The sequence below is a fragment of the Gambusia affinis genome, linkage group LG21 (assembly GCF_019740435.1).
Source record: "Gambusia affinis linkage group LG21, SWU_Gaff_1.0, whole genome shotgun sequence".
Lineage (NCBI taxonomy): Eukaryota > Metazoa > Chordata > Actinopteri > Cyprinodontiformes > Poeciliidae > Gambusia > Gambusia affinis.
Window position 1 is genome coordinate 23,403,427 of NC_057888.1, and position 19,584 is coordinate 23,423,010.

Sequence of the window (19,584 nt, forward strand, 5' to 3'; positions counted from 1 at the left end):
CCACCAACTCCTCCCCTGAGGGAGGCTTTTCATGGCAATAAAGTCAAGGACAAATAGATTAAAAAACAGTTTCTACTCAAGTAGAAGTAAAGAATCAGTATGACTTGCTCTAATTTAACTTATTGAGGAGATTAGTAAATTACTAAATAAATACATTTCCTGTAGGTGCATTCATTTATCTCTAAAAAAAAAAAAAAACATTTGATACTATAAATCACAACATTTTAATCAGCAAAATGAAACAATGTGGGAATCAGGGGGAGTGCACTAAATTGGATGAAAAGTTACATCAAGCATAGGAAACAATCTGTAAAAATGGGAGACTTTGAGTCTGATGTTTTGACATTGTGTGTGGTGCTCCTCAAGGGTCAGTGTTGGGTCCCAAATTATTCATTTTATACATTAATGAGATGTAAGATATTACCAATCCTAAGACTTATTCTATTTGTTGATTGTTCAAATATTTCAGCTTCAGGTGAAAATCTGCAACAATTTTGGAGTACTGTTGCTTCATAATTAATTAAAATCAAAAGCTGGTTTGATACGAATACGTTATTATTAATCTGAACAAAACAAAATTCATAATATTCACTAAAAATGAAGAAATGTGTCCTGACTGCATAAAATTAAAGGGTGTAATATATTCAATTGAGATAAGGAGTAGGATTTAAAAACAGTTCATATTTTCGTACTATTTTTCAAACAGAAAAGTAGTGAGCTAATTATTTTGTTCTGGTTTATGTATGCACATGATTTCTCTTGTCCTACTGATTGCTTGTTTTCAAGAGCATGTATGGAATAAATTAATTAAATGAATGAATGTTTATATATATAAGAGAATTATATTAAACTAAAACATTATATCAACATTTTATTCTCTGTAAAAATTATTTTAGCAGTCTGGTTTACAGTTTTACATTGGAAATATAAACATCAGCAATTTTTTTTATTTTGGCTGATTAGCATGGTGAATTTTATCGTAATTAAATACTGGCAATGTTACAGTATGTTTCTATAAATTTCACAATTTCTAAAGATGTCACAATAAATTTCTGTTTTCTACATTTCATACCTGTAAAAGTAATATGAAATTTAAGCTTCTTGAGTTCTTGTGATTCAGAGTACTTTAAAGGGTGATATATTTTTGGATGTTACAGTCTGTAACTGTTAATATTTTCCGATTTTTGCAGTAAATTTTACAGGTTTTATTTAAAATTTAAAAAAAGAAAAGAAAAAGAAAATCACAGTTCCCAAGACTGTATACAGTCTTAGGGTATTAAACTTGACTTTGTCTGTGTATTGTAGAGATCTCCCATGACATATACATTTGTATGTGTATATGTCCGTATTCCAGTCCGGTAGGGGGCAGTAAATGGACCCACCCCCCAATAAAATACAGAAGAAGTGCGCATGCGCTCCTCCCTCAGGACAGTAGGTCGCTCTAGTCGGTGACAGGTGAAACGAACCAAACCGGTCGTTGTGTCACAAACATGGCGACTTTCAGTAAATATCTAACAGCAAAAAACTCCTGCTTAGCAGGCGGTGGCTTGCTGCTTTTGTACCTGCTAAGACACCGAAGTCAAACGCGTAAAAAACACAGGTCAGTGGTTCTTTTTTAGATTGTTCGTGCTAACAATTTTGAGACAGCGACAGGCTGCTGAGACATTCCTCATGTCAACCTGTTCCATGGGTGAAGGAAACTTTTTACGTAGGTTATACACTAATCTAACCCATAACTCTTACCAGCAATATTGCACCATGTTAGCGCGTCACTGAAAAGTGATTATTTACTAAACTTGGCTGGGACTTCTCCCTCTGGTGTATCAGTGAAACTTCCATTGGCAGGTTAACTGAGATGTCATGAGGACTTGACTTTAAACCGTCTCTGATTTTGCTGGTTATAAGTCATTTGGAGGTGGTCTTAAGCAGTGTTTGACTCAAACCAGCATTTGGTTTAGCTGGTGATGTAGAAGATGTGAGGTAACTGCGAAGCTGCCGATTTAGATTATTCTTTGTTTTCACGTCCGAGGTTTTATATATGGTTTACAAATTTCCTTTTAACAATGTCTGTTTTTCGCCTAGAATTTCAAGTTAAGGTAAGTTTTCCATGTGTAATAATGTGCCTTCTTTCTGCAGAGCTTCACTTATTCAGTCTTTTCTGTGACTTTATGAAATTTGCACTATTGAGGCCTTCTAAATGTTCTGAACTGAATGAATGACTTATGGAGTTAAATAGAAACCTGCATGAGTCTTCCTGGAAGTAAATGATGAAACCCTGAAAGTTCAATAGGAAAAATGTCTGAATACCCTGTTCAAAAGCCTAACCACAGCATATCAACCAATCTGAACACTCCAACAGAGCTGGAACAGGTTAACCCTGAATATGAACAAAAGTCTCAGTGGTTTAATTGGAGAATTTAAAAAGCCCATTTAACATGCAGGAGTTTGCAATGGGGACTCCTTAAGCAGTCAGGTGATGTGTTTCTTCTACTAAAATATAAAAGTTGAAATTCCACAATATAAAGGAAATGGGGAAATTAGCATAAATATCATAAAATGGTTTTAAATTAACTCGGACTTACCCTTCATGGTAGTGCACCTAAACTGTGCCAGAAACAGTGTCAAACCACTTCACTGACGCTTTTTAAAACACTGAAGTTTTTTTCTGACTTGTTCATCCACTCCTCCTTATAAAATCAAGGTTTGAGTTGACAGGTCCTGTAGGGAAACTCAGAAACCCTCCCTGGTGACTCTGCAGCTCATTCTGCTGATCTACGATATGGATCCCTTCAGCATCACCTAACAAGCCTTTTCTACTTCTGGCACCCTGGACCCTCAAGGCAGGGTTTGGCTGTTTAATGTCCTGTGGTGGATGTTCCTCCTAAACCCTCAGAGAGTCATCTGACTCTGCGTCATAGTGACTGGATTATGGAGATCTTAAAAATGCTCCTTCCACCCACAACCAATTACAGCCTGGGATGTGCTGTACTTTCCTTTTCTCCAAAGTGAAAAGAGCAATATTTCTAAGATGGATGAGAAAGTGTGGCTTTTCTTTGCAACTTTTCCCAGTCTGTATCAGGAACTATTTTAACAAATAAGAATGGTTCCTCCCATTATTTTTTTCAGGAAAACTGTATTATTGATTGTGTTTTTTAATTTGTTCCCAGTCTGAAAGGAACTTCCCAACTACTAGTGAACACAGAGGTAAGCCTCAGCAAGGCTTCAATCCAGATGGATCACTACTCAGTCAGTTGTTTTGATTTGAAGCAAAGACAAATTCCTGAAATGTAAAAATTCAGAACAGCACAAATAAAAAACAAAGGGGCAAAAACAATAGTTTCTGCTTGTGGGGAAACATCATCTGAAGCCGGATTGGCTGAAAATGGAAGTCAGTGATGATTCCTTATTTTCAGTGGAAAATAATATGAAGGGATGTTTAATTGTTGCAATCCCAATGGAAGTAGGAAGTCAGAGTCACTTCCACAACAATAAAAGCACATGGTGACATTACAGTGTTACTTTTTTCTTTTCATTGATGCAAAACAGGTTTGGTGATGATGTAACCATTGAGGAAAGAACAAGTTTTATGTAGAAAAATCAGATCAATGACCAGCAAACATGCCAGACTCCAATCCAACTGGACCTTTGTGGTAAAGCAGGTTCATTACAAGGCTTCATCCTGCACAGCTGATCTGGAATGGCAGAACATTAGAACCTCGTTTAAGGATGATGCATGCCAATACTGACGTCCTTAAATGCTTGGAACATTCTTTGCAACAAACAGAAACAATTGACTGAAGAGCCCCTGACATAGTCTCTCATATTTTTGCAGGCAATTGTATGAATAGTGAAAATTAATTTTATCACTAAAAATAATTTCTCATGTCTATTTAATATAGAAAGATGGAAAAAAAGACAAAACAGCCGTGGATAAGGTTTTCTTTCTTCGAATGCTTCGAATTCTTCACATCATGGTGCCACGTGTTTTCTGCATGGAGGTTTGTTTCATCTGAATGCTGTGATATTAGCCAAACATTTTCATACAAGCCATAAAAAAATTTGCAGACAACCTGCAAGACAAAGTCCTGTCTTATCTGTGACCTCAGTAATACCTGGACCTTTAGTTCTTAAGACAGATTATGTTCTTTTCTCAGTTTTCTTTTCAATGACTTTGTAATTGTTTTTTAACCTAATAATGACATATAGCCCAGTAACTGCTGGACATAGGCACCAGCCCTCTTTGTGACCTTTCACTGATGTCCTCATGGCTGTACAGATAGCGATGCTCTTTGACCCAGAAACATTAGCTTCATAACTACTGTTGTTATCTGAACTCTAAGGTAGATCTTACGTGAGCCAAGTTCTGGAAGATAAAGGACGTTTGGACTGCATACGTGAACACTCACTCTTCTCCTATTTTGTCACCACAGACTGCTTACCTTCTGCTCATTGCCGCCATGTTGGTGGCCAGGACCTATTGTGACGTGTGGATGATCCAAAACGGTACCATGATTGAAAGGTTAGCATGGCTTGAGGCTTGTTTTTCCAGCTCTTAACCTCAGAAGTGCATCTTGGTTTCATGCTGACCCTCGGTCAGCTACAGGTTCATCAGTTACAAGTTATGAATTAATAAGTCATACAGTGTAGTTACAGGCTTTACAGTGACTTTAAACACAGGTAAGGTTGACCAGATTGCTGTAGCAGGAAGCTGTCAATACTTAAACAAATATAAACTATCAGTCTTGATGCATGGGGCAGATTTAATTAAAAGGAAAATGCTGACGTAGCTGGGAAAAGAACCTGGGAATCAATATGTTTGACATCTAGAATGTAGGAAGAAGCCAAGTCTTGAAACACTCAAGGATCTCAAGATCATCAGGCAGTCAATGTAGAGAAACTTAGACTGGTGAAATGTCGTCTCTTTTCTCCACAGTACTATGGTCGTCTAAGCAGTCTCAAGATATCTCTTGCAAAAAGCACAGGTTTGATTTGTGCCCAGCTCGAAAACAGAGAATGATGTCATCCCAAGATTTTGACATGGGGTTTAATGTTAGAAGCTAAACTGCCAAGCTCATCAGAAAATCTGATTGAACTAGTGGTTCCAAAGTGGACAACATGTTTCATACTGAAGAAACTGATGGATCATAGAGTTTTTCATGCCCTCAAGCCATGTAATAATGCCATCCTGCCAAGTCTAGTCATAACATGGAGAAGAGAGTATTGACAGTGAAAAGAGACTTCTTTTTAATGATTAGACACATAACATAATGTACACATAACATGATGCCCCAATAACAAATCATAGCTGTTAAAGAAGAGTAGATTCCCAGACTGACAGAGACAAAATTCTGTTTGATTTCTGATGTGAGCCAGTCTAGTGCTGAAAATTTTCATGAACAGATTTATTCAATATATTAGAAAAAACCGTATGTTTCCCCCTGTGTCTAGATATTTCCTTCTTCCTACAGATATTTGCTTATCTCTCTGCATGTTCTCATTTCCAGTGCCATCATTGGGCGCTCAACTAAAGACTTCAAGATCTTCTTGTTCAGCTTTATTAAGTTCATGCCAGTTGTAAGTTTGTTTTGAAAACTTTTTTCTCTTGTTCGTCTTAAAGTTTGATATAAAATGGCTCCAGTCTCTTATGTTTTGTATGATTTTATTACTATTAATTGTTAGAAGGTTCTTTTCCTTTATATAAATATATAAACTTATAACTTTCATAAAGTTTATAAAAGTTTAATAAAGTTTGCAGTTTATAAAACCGAGAGAAGTTTATATAAAACTTATCTCATTATTAAGAACTTCTAAATAATGCACAATAATGTAGGCATTATTATTATTATTATTATTATTATTATTATTATTATTATTATTATTATTGTTAATTTTAATAATGTGCCAGTAAACTTCACACTTTAGCTTAACTCTAACATGTAATCTGAATTATGCCACAAGATTTTGAAGTATTACAAAGTGTGGTTGACAAATAGCCAATAAATTCACCCAATTTTTGCTCTATAACATCTTTGGTTGTAGATTGTAAAACAGTTAAAAAAACAACCCCAGGAAAAAAGAGCTTCTCAAATAAACCGTTGTCAACCTAAAGTTATATAATAATTGCAGCTGCTGATGAATGAATTTAAACTTCTCTCTAGACTCGAAAAAGTGTAATCACTTGTATTTTTCTTTTATTTACTCATTACATTTTGTGGTGGTGGCCTTTATTCATAAATGGTGTGATAAGGTGGTGGAAGACATGCTGCAAATGGCCCTTGGTCAGGAATCAAATCCGGACATTCAAGGCTTTAGTCTCTGTATGTGGTGTCCCTTACTATACCACTGATCCATGTTGCTTTCCACAATTGAATAAAGTTAGTTGTTAGTTTTAAATTCCAACTGATATATTTATGAATTGCTGCTTGCATTCTTTGTATGTTTTTTCATTGTCTATGTATTTTACGTTGTTTTGTGGTGTTTGAAATGCCTGGCTGTAAAACAAATTTCCCCCATGCAGGGTACTGAACTGAACTGGCACCTTGTTCAAATGTTTTTGTAAAACTACCATTACTCTGTGTCACTTGGTGGTTATGTATCTGAGTAAAGATCAGATACTACATTCTGTTTTAACATATTGTTAAACTAAACAAAAACCTTTTTGCAAAATTGAGCAAGTCAGTTTTTTGGTATCCATCAACCTATGATGTGAATCTTCAAAATCTGCATAATAAAATGCTGACAGAACATGGTTTGGCCACAATGAGTTTCAGTCTCTTCAGGTCTTAGGAGACCTGCTGACTCAGTGTTTGAAGAACTAAACAAGGTGAGGCAGAATTTGGGTTCTGTGTTCCTCTGCTTTGGAACAAACGACCCAAAAAGCCTGACATGTGTAGAAACTATTGTTTTTTTTGTTTTTTACCAAGACTGAAAATACTGATGACTTTAACTTACCCACAGAGATCAAAAATTTATCTGCATGTGTTGCTTCAACTTTGCTGTTATTTAGTTGTATTTAATGTCACTTGTCTCTGTTTTTTACTTTTCCTGTAAAGCACATATTTATTTGATGAATTAATGGAAGTACTGTATATAAATATCATTGTCTTGCCTAATGATGTATGACTGGGTCATTACAGATAGCTCTGGTGAACAACTTCTTGAAGTTGGGCCTAAATGAGCTAAAGTTGAGGTTCCGTGAGAGGCTCACAAAGAAGCTGTATGACCAGTACCTGCAGTAAGTCCAGCACTTTTTAATGTCATTTTTTAAGTGAGCATTATAATTCCAGTATGTTGTTCTTTGGGATGTAGGCGTTCTCACAAGCACATATTTTTGTAGGCATATCAGTTTAATATAGTAAAGTTCAACCCACTCATTTTCTCACTTAGCTAGTTGTGATAATTAAAACAGTTGAAGTGGTTCTGGTTCTTACACCATACATGTGTAAGAAAAACATCATAGAAGGTATATCACTTTGGTTATTCAACTCCAACTGAGAACAACAAAGCAACCGAAAGCACCATTAACATACATATCTGCAAGGTTATGGAATGCGAGCAACATGCTCTACATTGCCAAAAGTATTTGCTCACCCATCCAAATTTTTGGAATCAGGTGTTCCAATCACTTTCATGGCCACAGGTGTATAAAATTAAGCACCTAGACAGGCTGACAAACATTTGTGAAAGAATGAGTCGCTCTCAGGATCTCAGTGAATTCCAGTGTGGAACTGTGATAGGACGAACTGTGCAACAAATCCAGTTGTGGAATTTCCTCCCTTCTAAATATTCCAGTCAGCTGTATTATAAGAACATGGAAGTGTTTGGGAACGATAGCAACTCAGCCGAGAAGTGGTAGGAAACTGACGATCAGCTGATGCTGAAGCGCATAGTGCAAAGAGGTCACCAACTTTCTGCAGTAAATCACTACAGACCTTCAAACATCATGTGGCCTTCAAATTAGCTCAAGAACAGTGCTCAGAGATGCTCTGTTATTAAAGCAGTGAAAGATGGGATGCTCTCCCTCTCTTTCTAAAAGAAATTCAGCCTAGCGTCAAAAAGTGCCAATGAGTACAGACCGGACTGCCAGGAGGTAAAGTTGTTCAGAAAGGACATATACACATGCAGAAGGTGCTTCATTCAAAAAGAAAAAGGATTGTAATTCAGTGTGTCTGCTGATGTTAAAATGGAGCTGTTCTCTCCCTCTCCAGAGGTTTCACTTACTACAAAATGGGAAACTTGGACAACCGAATTGCCAATGCAGACCAGTTACTGACACAAGATGTGGAGAAGTTCTGCAACAGTGTAGTTGATCTATACTCCAACCTCAGCAAGGTATGCTCTTGTACCATACATAATTTTAGAAGAAATAATCCAGCATGTTGCCAGCAGTCTGTATACTGCTGTAAATAAGAGAACACCACACTCAGCTGTGCATATTTGAACTTCTAGACTATTGAGTGCAACTAAATGGAATTCACACTCACTCACTTCAAAAAAACATATATACACTGCAGTTGTCTGTAAGCCACAAGAAAACCATGTTGTAACGGAATATTTACACAGAACTACCTTAGCACAGCATTATCTTAACTATTGTGAAATATGTACCGTTAACATACACAAAATTGTGCCGTAGATGCTTCTAACTTACAATCCCTGGAACACGGCTGCTTAAAAAATACAAAAATACAGTTGCCTACCAGGAGAAGTCATTGATTTCTATGTTCATCTTCCTCCTGTTTAATTCTGACATTTCTTCAGTGTCTAAATTGAATAGTTTCACACACATGTCCTCAGTCACTTACATCTTTGCTCCCACTGTCACTCAATGTCTCGAGGTAGATTTGTTCTTGAGCTTGTGCTGTCCTCCATATCATACAGCAGTGCAGCCTTTAGACAGCCGTTGGTAAGAACCCTTATATTAGCTGTATCACAGTGTGCACATTGTACTAAACAAGTGAAAAACACGGGTTGTAGTCAGGAAATGAAAGTAAATAGTACCTGTTCACATCACTACCTGGCAGCATTAAGTTTACTGTTGCTTGTCATCCTTATGACTACCAGAGTAGGTATTGTGAAAGTAGGTCTGTGCAGCATTTTGTCCTATCAGATTGCATCATTCCAATAGACTGCATTTATATATTTGCATTTACAGGGTTTATTTTTCTGCAATGAATCAAATTTTGCTTTCTGTCTTTGTCCTCCAGCCTCTGTTAGATATTTTTCTGTACATCTTCAAGCTGGCCAGCGCCATTGGAGCTCAGGTAGGCAGATTTACTCACGCACCAAGCCACTGGTTTTGCAGACAATTGTCTCCCATTAATCGGTTTCTGTATTTTTATCTTTTTGTTGAAATTCTCGTTGACCTTTTTTATGATATGTAGGGTTCATGAAGGCAGTTGCTTCTGAAATGCTGACCTGCAGTTGAAGAAGTTTGACTGAGATTGATGGGATGTTCTGCTGTGGTGTTGTTCACATATAATGTTGCATAAGATTTTTGAATGCAAATTATTAATTGAGTAAATTTCCCTTTCGGATCAATAAAGTATTTTTGAATCTGAAGTTAATTAATCAATCAATCAATCAATCAAATTGTATTTGTATAGCAGCAAGGCATTTCAAAGTGCCTTACATCATAAAAACACTAAATCGTGCAACATAGAATCAATGGTCAAAACATGACATTAAGTCGGGTTCCATCATTAAATTTGTAATTGATTACGTTTCAAATATAACTCTAAACAGGTGGGGTTTTAGTTGAGATTTAAAGGAAGTCAGTGTTTCAGCTGTTTTCCAGTTTTCTGGAAGTTTGTTTCAGATTACTGGTGCATAGATGCTGAATGTGTGTCATCCACATAGTTATGGTAGCTAATATTATTTCCTGTTATAACCTGAGCCAATGGGAGCATATAGATATTGAATAAGAGGGGTCCTAGGATTGAACCTTGGGGTACCCCACATGTGACCTTTGACCTCTTTGATGAGAAGTTTCCAATTGAAACAAAGAAATCCCTGTTCTTTATGTAATATTCAAACCAGTTAAGCACTGGACCGGAGAGTTCGACCCAACTCTCCAGTCCATTCAGTAATATGTCTTGGTCAACACTGAGGTCCAACAGAACCAGCACTGTGGTTCTCCCACAGTCCGTATTTATATGAACATCATTGAACACTTTGACTAGGCCAGTCTCTGTGCTGTGGTGAGACCGGAAACCAGACTGGAAGGAGTCAAAGCAGTTGGTTATTGTTAGGAAGCTATTTAAAATTACTCATAATTTGCTGAATTAAATACCCCCATCATTTCATTTTGACATTATTTTGTCAGCAAAATTAATTAGTTTATTCAATTGGTTTTCTCACATTACACTTTGATATATTTATGAAATATAACAAAACAAGTTACTGAATAGAAAAATAAAAACTAATCCCCGATGAACAGAGCGATATGCATTCAGAAGTAACAGCGGCACTTGACAAAATGCTATGTTTCAATCGTTGACTGTGCTCTATGACTTTGTATTTTTGTGTTTTTATTATGTAATGCATTTGAAAGGCCTTGTTGCAGAATGGTGTAATAAAATAAAAATTTGATAGATTGTTTGGTTGAAATATTGTTTGTGGTTGCTCTTGAAGGAAAGTTAAATCTTTGCTTCATAAACAGCCCTCAAATTCAACCATACTTATTGGCAGAATGTTTTTTTCCACCATCATGTTACAATTTTTCTGTTATACTCCCCTGTTCCCTGCTTTTCTGTCATCACATTTTAAACTTCATAGCAAATTAGTACATTTTGAATGAGAAGTTTACACTGCTTCATCATGCAGCTCAGCTGAACTAGCACTATTAAGGTGAAACCGAAGGAACCGTTAAAGTGTTTATATTTCAAAAAGGAGTCCCAGAATGTGCCTTTTGCATCTCACACCAGACTCTGTTTAGCCTGTTTCTCTTTTCTGTCCTGGTATGACTGCGCCATTGTTATTTCTTTGGACCACTTGCATAGTACATCTGGAACATTTGTGAATGTGCACAACGCTGGGAGGAAAAAAAAAGACAATTCTTTTTTACATGCCATTTCTAGCTGCACTGCTGTGGTAGAATAATTCAGTTAACTAAATCAAGTTAAGATATATACTTATGGAGATGTAATTAATTTAGTGTTATTTGGAGAGGGAAAAATAATGCAGAAAAATCATTGAAGAACAACTGAAAACCATTTGTTTCCTGTTCTGTGTCGGCTGTGCAACACGCAGACTCACTGCCATAGCAGCTGACAATCACAGAGGATGTGTGCGCAACTTGACTTGATTTTCCAACCACAGCGCATCTAGATAGCTATGTCTATTGGTCGGTGCTTCCCTTGGAAAATCGCCACCGTCATGTTTACATACAAAAGACCTTTGCAGTTAGTGTCAATTTAAAGTATACTAATCAAATCATTCTTTAAATGATGTGTTTTAAGTGGCACTTAGCAGTGATAAGTAGCTTTTGAGAAAAATGTGAATGACAAAAACCTTTCTAAAAAAAAGCACCTGAATTCCCGTTTAAAAATAGCTGTTCATGTAAATGCAGGTATTCTCATGAAATCCTTCATGAGAATACAGTACTTAGTTTTAATGTGTAAAGCTAGTACAATTAGATGCACTATAATCCCAAATACCCCCAAATGTGTGTTTTATAAAGGTAGAATTTGAATTCCACCTTTATAAAACACACATGATATCATGTGTGTTTTATGCACATGATGATACCAAAATTCCATCAAAATGTCCTACCTGGTAGATATATGGGTAGCACATTTTGCTATACCAGATTCTTTCATTTGAATATCATTGTAAAATATACAGGTAGCACATGTTGGTGCACCAAAACTCCTTCATCAGAACATCTTTGTACCAGGTAAATTGGTAAAGAATCTTGATGCACCAAAGCCTTTCATAAGTATATTCTACCTGTTTCACATTGGTAGACAGCACATGTTTATCTACTAAATTCACTGATCACAAAATCCTACATCTATGTACATGGTGATGCGCTAAATTATTAAATTACCTGCTACCCACAACAATATGTGTGGGTAGCGCTTATTGGTGTATTAAGAGACTGCATCAGAATATCCCACCTTTTTATATAAATATTTAAAAGACAAAGGTAGCACATAGTGTCATTACACTGTAATATATTTCTTAATCACTGTCTTTTTATTGAGTTTTTTCTTTTAATACATACAGTTTGTGAATACAAAGAAGTGTATCTAGTTAAAGTGTATCTAACACATACATAAAATAATACACACAGAGAAAATAATCCCTCCAAAGTAATCCCATTTAGCCCACCCAGGTCACTGCCCAGTAGGTCCACCCACTACATTCCTATCCCTGACAGAAATGGAACACATCTTAATAAAATCAATTAACTTCATTAATCTGGAGCATTATTGTATGTTTTGAAATGAGTCAAGAAAGGCTCCCCATGTTTTTTCAAATTTACCAGTTGCGTGTTGAAGAGAACAGCTAATCCTTTCCAGTTTCAAACACGACATGAGGTCACAAAGCCACTGCTTGTGAGTTGGAGGAGCAGCACCCTTCCACCTGGTCAGAACTGTGCGCCTCGCTATCAGTGAGCAGAATGCCAGGGCCCGTCGTTTAGAGGCTGGTAAAGGCAACACTGAACCACTGAGCCCAAAGAGAGCCAAGAGGGGGCCAGGTGTTACCACCACCCCGGCCAACCCAGACATTGTACGAAAAACATCTGTCCAGAACTGACCAAGAGCGGGGCAGGACCAGTACATATGAACTAGTGTGGCTACGCTAGTTTTACATTTGTCGCAGTATGGGGTGACTTCTGGATAGAAACGAGACAGTTTGCTTTTGGAGAGATGGGCTCTATGTACTATTTTGAACTGAATGAGACAATGGCGCGCACACATAGATGTTGTATTCACCAGTTTAAGTATAGAGTCCCATGTCTCATCTGGTATAGTCATATTCAAATCTTCTTCCCATGCAGTTTTAAGTTCAGGTGAAGAGGACCCTTTCGTACTCAACATTTTATTATAAAGCCAAGAAACCAGCCCTTTACGAGTTGGGTTCAACAGTAGAATGGTTTCCAACAGTGTATGCTCTGGTGGAGAAGCTGAGCCTGATAAGTGAGACTGAATAAAGTTTCTGGTTTGCAAATATCTAAAAAAATGGGATGTAGGTAAACCATATTTAGTGGTAAGTTCCTCAAAGGATGCAAGATTCTTCTCTATAAAAAGGTCCTTAAAATAAATAAGCCCCCTCCGTTGCCACTCTAGAAACACCCCATCCTGAACAGATGGTTTGAAAAAATGGTTAAGTGCAATTGGACTCAGGAGGGAGAAGTCATGAAGTTTAAAGTATTTCCTAAACTGGCCCCATATTTTCAGTGAGTGTTTCACTACAGGGTTTGAAATGGCGTTAAATGAAGCGAGTGAAAGTGGGGAACAGAGCAAGGCAGGGATGGATATATTGTTACCACTGCGTAGCTCCATAGCCACCCAGTCAGGACAGTCACCCAGGTTGTAGTAGAAATACCAAAACACTGAGCATCTAAGGTTGGCGGCCCAATAATAAAACCGGAAATTGGGGGAGGCAAACCCACCCTGCTGTTTAGGTTTTTGGAGTTGTAATTTATTAAGCCTTGGGCGTTTACCCTGCCAAATAAAAGACGAGAGAGTTGAGTCTAGCTCATTAAAAAAAGTATTAGGAATAAAAATGGGTAATGCCTGAAAGAGGTATAAGAATTTGGGTAGTATATTCATTTTAATTGAGTTGATACGTCCCACAAGGGACATGGAAAAGGGCGTCCACTTTGTGAGGGATCCCTTCACTTGGTTCAACAGTTGAATCAGATTCTCTTTGAACAGGTTTTTATGTTTTTTTGTCACTGTGATACCAAGGTATGTGAATTTTTGTCTTTCAATTCTGAACGGCAGATTGGCTAAATCTGACATATTGGCTTTATTACCTATTGGGAGAAGCTCACTTTTGGTGAGGTTCAGCTTATACCCAGAAATCTGACCAAATTGACTAAATATATCGAGAGCTAAAGGCAATGAGATTGATGGTTTGGAAACAAAAAGTAAAAGGTCATCTGCATAAAGCGACACTTTATGTTCCGTATCATTCCTCCAAATGCCGGAAATCTCTTTACTGGTTTTAAGTGCAATGGCGAGGGGCTCTATGGCCAGATCAAAAAGCAGGGGGCTAAGGGGGCAGCCCTGACGGGTGCCTCTTTGTAATTTAAAAGGTTTTGAGGTCTGAAAGTTGGTACGAACCGTGGCAGACGGTTGCTGGTATAATAGTTTAATCCATGAAATGAAGTTTCCTCCAAAGCCAAATCTGCTAAGGACCGCAAAAAGATAGTCAAACTCAACCCGGTCAAAGGCTTTTTCAGCGTCCAGAGAGACAACACACTCATCTGAATCTGAGGCGCTGGAATAAATTATATTAAGCAGCCTTCTAACATTGAAATATGAGTGCCGACCCTTAATGAAGCCTGTTTGGTCTTTCGAAATAACCGATGGTAAAACAGTTTCAAGTCTACGGGCAAGAATTTTGGCTAAGATTTTGACATCTGTATTTAAGAGAGAGATAGGTCTGTAAGAGGTGCATTCCCCTGGATCTTTGCCCTTTTTTGAAATAAGTGTGATGCAAACTTCATAAAATGACTGAGGAAGGGACCCTTCTTTAAAACAGTCAGTAAGGGTGGAGCTGAGCTCCACAGAGAGTAAGTCTGAGAATTGTTTGAAAAATTCAGAGGGGAGACCATCCGGTCCTGGGCATTTGCCAGACTGCATTGAGGCTAATGCTAGGGAGACTTCTGCCTGGGAGATGGGTTCATCTAACTTGTTCTTAAGTTCTGGTGAAATTACAGGGATGTGAAGTTTAGCTAGGAAATCAACAGTCATGTTGGAATTGGTCTGTGATTGTGAGCTGTAAAGCTCCTCGTAGAAGTCCCTGAATGCATCATTAATTTGTCTGTGATCCGTGACCATACTGCCATCTTGTTTTCGAATTCTAGAGATATTTTGCCTTGCCCTAGAGCCCTTGAGCATGGTCGCTAATAGTTTATCGGGTTTGTCGCCATGCACATAAAATTTGGATTTGCTGTGTAAAAGCAGGCGTTCAGCTGAGTTTGTTGTCAAGAGGTCAAGCCTTGTTTTGAGTTCAACACGCCTTTTAAACAGTTCAGGACAGTGATTCATAGCATATTTTATATCAACCTCTTTGATTTGTTGAATTAGGTTGTTCTGTTCATAGGTGGACTGTTTTTTAATTTTGGCTGAGTAGGCAATAATCTGGCCTCTAATGTAGGCCTTAAAAGCATCCCATACCACAAGGCTGGAGGTCTCATGGGAGGACTGTAATATATTTCTAATCCCATGTTTCATTCTTTTACTTGTGAGAATGAAACAAGTAAAAGAAAAAAGTACGTTACAGGAAATCGGAAAAACACTTCTTGACATGTTTACTATGGAATTAACAGTTGTAAAGGCTGAAAAAGTTCGGGAGATAGAGGGCGCAGATACGGGAAGTGCAGGAGCCCCTACTATATCAAATTGAGATAGGAATTATGGAAAGTTGGTCACTCTGAGGTAAAAATGAAAAAAAATAGCTTTCAGTCCAGTGCGAGCGTGACTGATTCTGGGTAATGCCCACTAATGCCCGCCCATGCCACCTGGCCAGTCCAGTTATTTAAATGAGGTGTGGCAACAAGGAGACACCTTAAACATGCCGGATAGAGGGGCTTGAGGACCAGGATTGAGACCACTGGCCTAAAGCTTTGACCTGCATTTCTTTAGGATGCATGTCAATGCTCTAAGAGCCTAGTTAAAGCTGACATCTGTATCTTTAATTTTTCTGTTGATATGTACAAACTATTTTTGCTTAAATTTTTGATCTTTTTAGGAGATTTGAATGTTTTCAGTTATTTTGGTAACATGACAGTGGAGGGATGTGAATATGTTTTAATGATGCTGCTGTAAGATCTGCCAGAAAATACCAGTGACTGATCTTGAGAAGAGAGAAACTAGAGTTTGTTGCTTTGTTCAAATAGCAATGTGTACGTTTTTTCATCTCTGGAATCTTTTCTTCTTTTATGAAAGAAGACACCTCATGGTTTTTGTCCCATAAATTGGCAATAAATTCCTTTCTCCCTTCTGCAAATAGGGCCCAGCAATCATGATGGCTTACCTGCTGATCTCAGGCCTGTTCCTGACCAGACTGAGGAGGCCCATAGGAAAGATGACAGTGACTGAGCAGCGCTATGAGGGAGAGTACCGCTATGTGAACTCGCGCCTCATCACTAACAGGTGAGCACAGCTACTAGGATCGGATCAATGTGTGAAAACTGCATGAGAAATTTATGGGTAAATGACACTTTATCTCCATTCATGTTTCCTATTTAGTGAGGAGATTGCCTTCTATAATGGAAACTTGAGGGAAAAGCAGACAATTCATTCAACATTCAAGAAACTTGTAAGTGATATCTTAACAATTCAGTTCAGTGTATTTATAGAGTTCCCACACGTCATCGCAAGGCAATTTACAAGACAAACAGATCAAATTTATGCTCTTGAGTTATAAACTGGTCAATCCAAAAACAGATTCAGTTACATACATCACTATTTAATCCTAGTAATAATGACATACAGTGATCCCTCGCCACTTCGCGGTTCACTTATCGCGGATTCGCTATTTCGCGGATTTTCATAATGCTTTTTTTTTTTTTTTTGGTGCATTGTGCTCTGCATTCTGATTCGCTAAAAACTCACTCCCGCTTCTTGTATCAAAACATGCTACGAATTGTGCTATCATTTTGTCGTCTCGTGCAGTTATATGTACGTACATAAAACAGCTTGGCAAATTAACATTAAGTTGGCCAAATTATCTTGTAATTTCGAAGAAGAGAACACTGCAGAGCGCAGTCAGGATGCAGCAGTCTGAAGAGCAGTGAAACGGCCTACACGTGAGTCACTGTATTTGTATACAGTACATGTAATAGTTGCTAATTGTAAAAAAAAAAAAGTTTTCTATTTCGCGGATTTCACTTATCGCGGGTCGTTTTCGGAACGTAACCCCCGCGATAAACGAGGGATTACTGTATATTAAAATTCCATTTCAAAACCCAAAAAGGGTTGGTCTTCTAATGATTATAAACATTAGAAGACCAAATCTTAGCGTTGAGATGGGAACAACTTTACTATTTCAAAACTTTCAGCAGAGCCAGAACCCTGCTCAGTGTGAGGAACCACCAGCCAGGACTGACTGGGAGTTTGAGAAATTAGAACAGACACACAAAAAGCACAACAGCACTGACCCTGGAGTACTTCCTATGTTGAACGTTAATGGCGGTAGTAGTTGCTTCATCTAGGAAAGACAGTTAAGCAATTAATATCTGAGCATATGGTAATATTATTTACATTCTGATTCCAGTAGCTGTACCTCATTATTATACAGTCCATTGAAAATATTTGTATTAAAGGAAAAAAAAAAGGAACTCTCTAATGTGATAATTGAATGGTTATGATGATATATATAAGCTACACTGGCATTGCAATGTTTCTTTGTATACACAGCAGTTGTCTGTACATTTATATGTTAGATAACAAGAAATGACTAAATGGATTTATATCAGTAATTCCAGTAAAACTTGCTGGAAGTGCAATTTTGTTGTATAGCAAAATTGTTATATAACAAGTATGACTTGTTGTATATTGTATACAAGTTATAGCTTATAACTTGTATATTATATTCATTTGTTACACACAAACTGATATATTTCAAATGTTTCTTTTAATGTTGAAGGAAACTAATGAAAACCCCAAGTTCAACATCTCAGAAAATTTGAATATTACTTAAGACCAATACAAAAAAAGGATTTTTAGAAATGTTGCCTATCTGAAAAGTATGGACATGAAAGGGAGAGAATGTACAGCACTCAGAACTCCTTTTGCCCAGATTTCTTCACTCTAAAATGCAATACCTATTCTTACTCATATTAGGTTTGTATGTTTTACTTAAGTCTAACTAAACTGTTTATTCAACTCAAGTAATGTCAGTAATGTACATGTTTGGCCTGAGAAAGTTACCAAACAAGTTATTTTTAGTAAACTGGATTTGAATAGGGCTGCACAGTGGTGCAGTTGGTAGAGCTGTTGCCTTGCAGCAAGAAGGTCCTGGGTTCGATTCCCGGCCCGGGGTCTTTCTGCATGGAGTTTGCATGTTCTCCCTGTGCATGGTGGGTTCTCTCCAGGTTCTCCGGCTTCCTCCCACAGTCCAAAAACATGACTGTCAGGTTAATTGGTCTCTCTAAATTCTCCCTAGGTGTGAGTGTGTGTGTGAATGGTTGTGTGTCTTGTATGTCTCTGTGTTGCCCTGTGACAGACTGGCAACCTGTCCAGGGTGACCCCGCCTCTCACCCGGAACGTAGCTGGAGAGGCACCAGCAACCCTCCTGACCCCATTAGGGACAAGGGTGAACAGAAGATGGATGGATTTGAATATTTTTGTTACTGGAGTGAATACTTCAGCTCAGCAGTGCGCATGCGCAGTAAAGTCGTGCGGGAAGCTTCCAGAACGTTTGTGGACTTGCACATTGGAAGATGCAGATCTTTAATGGTGAGTTATTTGTCTTCAGTATATTTCCGTGTGCCATGTATGCCTTTACTACTCTCATATATGGCTACAGGTTGATTTTTCTTATGAAAGATGATGCATCAAACTCTTTGCAGGCTAATATGCTAATGTTAGCATGGGCTCATGGGTCCAACATTAACTAAAACGGACACTCCTTTTTCTTGAAAGTCTTTAATGTTTTTGTCCATGATAAGAGATCTGACTAATAATTACCTGCCTTTCAACTGCAGCCCTTCAGCATGTTTTTTTAAGCCTAAACTCAGCCTGCTAACAATCATGTAGAATTAATTTCACTCATAAATTTCTCCAGTCAACCATTTAGGGCAAAAGAAGCATTAAATGCCGGCTGACTTGTTTATGCCGGGTGAGTAGTGAGTTGTGCTATTTTCAGTAATTAATCTGCTATAACAGTACTATCACAGCTCACTGTGACTGCATGGCTGGGTAGGTCACATTCAATTTACTTAGCTTTTTTTCTTTTTTTTTTAGCATGAAAGACCCACTGAATAAACATATTTTCTGTCCTGGCCTGGGCACTGAGCTAGCTGCTAACAACATTAGCAACCCTAACCCTAAAAATAATATATCTTACCTTACATATGAATTCTGGTCTTTCTAAGTAACTATCCAATAAATTATCTGAAAATACAATTAAAACGATGCGACCGTTACCTGTTAGAAAGTGGTCGCTCCAAACTCTGGCATTGTTAGGTGTTTTTACACCGCCTGTTTTTAGCTGTAGATTGTTGATCCACTTTCCTCCTCTTTTTTTCAGTTAATTTTTAAAAATTAACTCCCTTGTGACTGACTACTTTCGAAAGATGAAAATAACGTTTATCTTTCTCTCTATTAGAATGGTTGGAACAGCCATACAGGACACAGATTTTAGGTGTTTTGATGCTGGATCAACAGAAATAAATGGTCT

At 37.7% G+C, this 19,584-nt stretch overlaps 1 protein-coding gene across 4 annotated transcripts in view; it reads left to right on the top strand.

Annotated features, from left to right (window-relative positions):
• The first annotated feature begins 1,418 nt into the window (after positions 1–1,418).
• abcd3a (ATP-binding cassette, sub-family D (ALD), member 3a) overlaps positions 1,419–19,584 on the top strand; it is a 37,130-nt gene continuing 18,964 nt past the window's right edge. For 3 of the 4 annotated variants that reach the window (XR_006369530.1, XM_044105258.1, XM_044105256.1), the window contains exons 1-10: positions 1,419–1,600; positions 3,168–3,204; positions 3,900–3,998; positions 4,431–4,519; positions 5,505–5,574; positions 7,137–7,234; positions 8,208–8,331; positions 9,207–9,263; positions 16,192–16,334; positions 16,431–16,500. Coding sequence is in view for 3 of the 4 variants with exons in the window: in XM_044105258.1 (XP_043961193.1) it covers positions 1,491–1,600; positions 3,168–3,204; positions 3,900–3,998; positions 4,431–4,519; positions 5,505–5,574; positions 7,137–7,234; positions 8,208–8,331; positions 9,207–9,263; positions 16,192–16,334; positions 16,431–16,500 (897 nt within the window). In the remaining variant the exon portion in view is untranslated. Of the gene's footprint in view, positions 1,601–1,720; positions 2,097–3,167; positions 3,205–3,899; positions 3,999–4,430; positions 4,520–5,504; positions 5,575–7,136; positions 7,235–8,207; positions 8,332–9,206; positions 9,264–16,191; positions 16,335–16,430; positions 16,501–19,584 lie in introns of those variants that run through there. The other variant, XM_044105259.1, reaches the window with a different exon arrangement.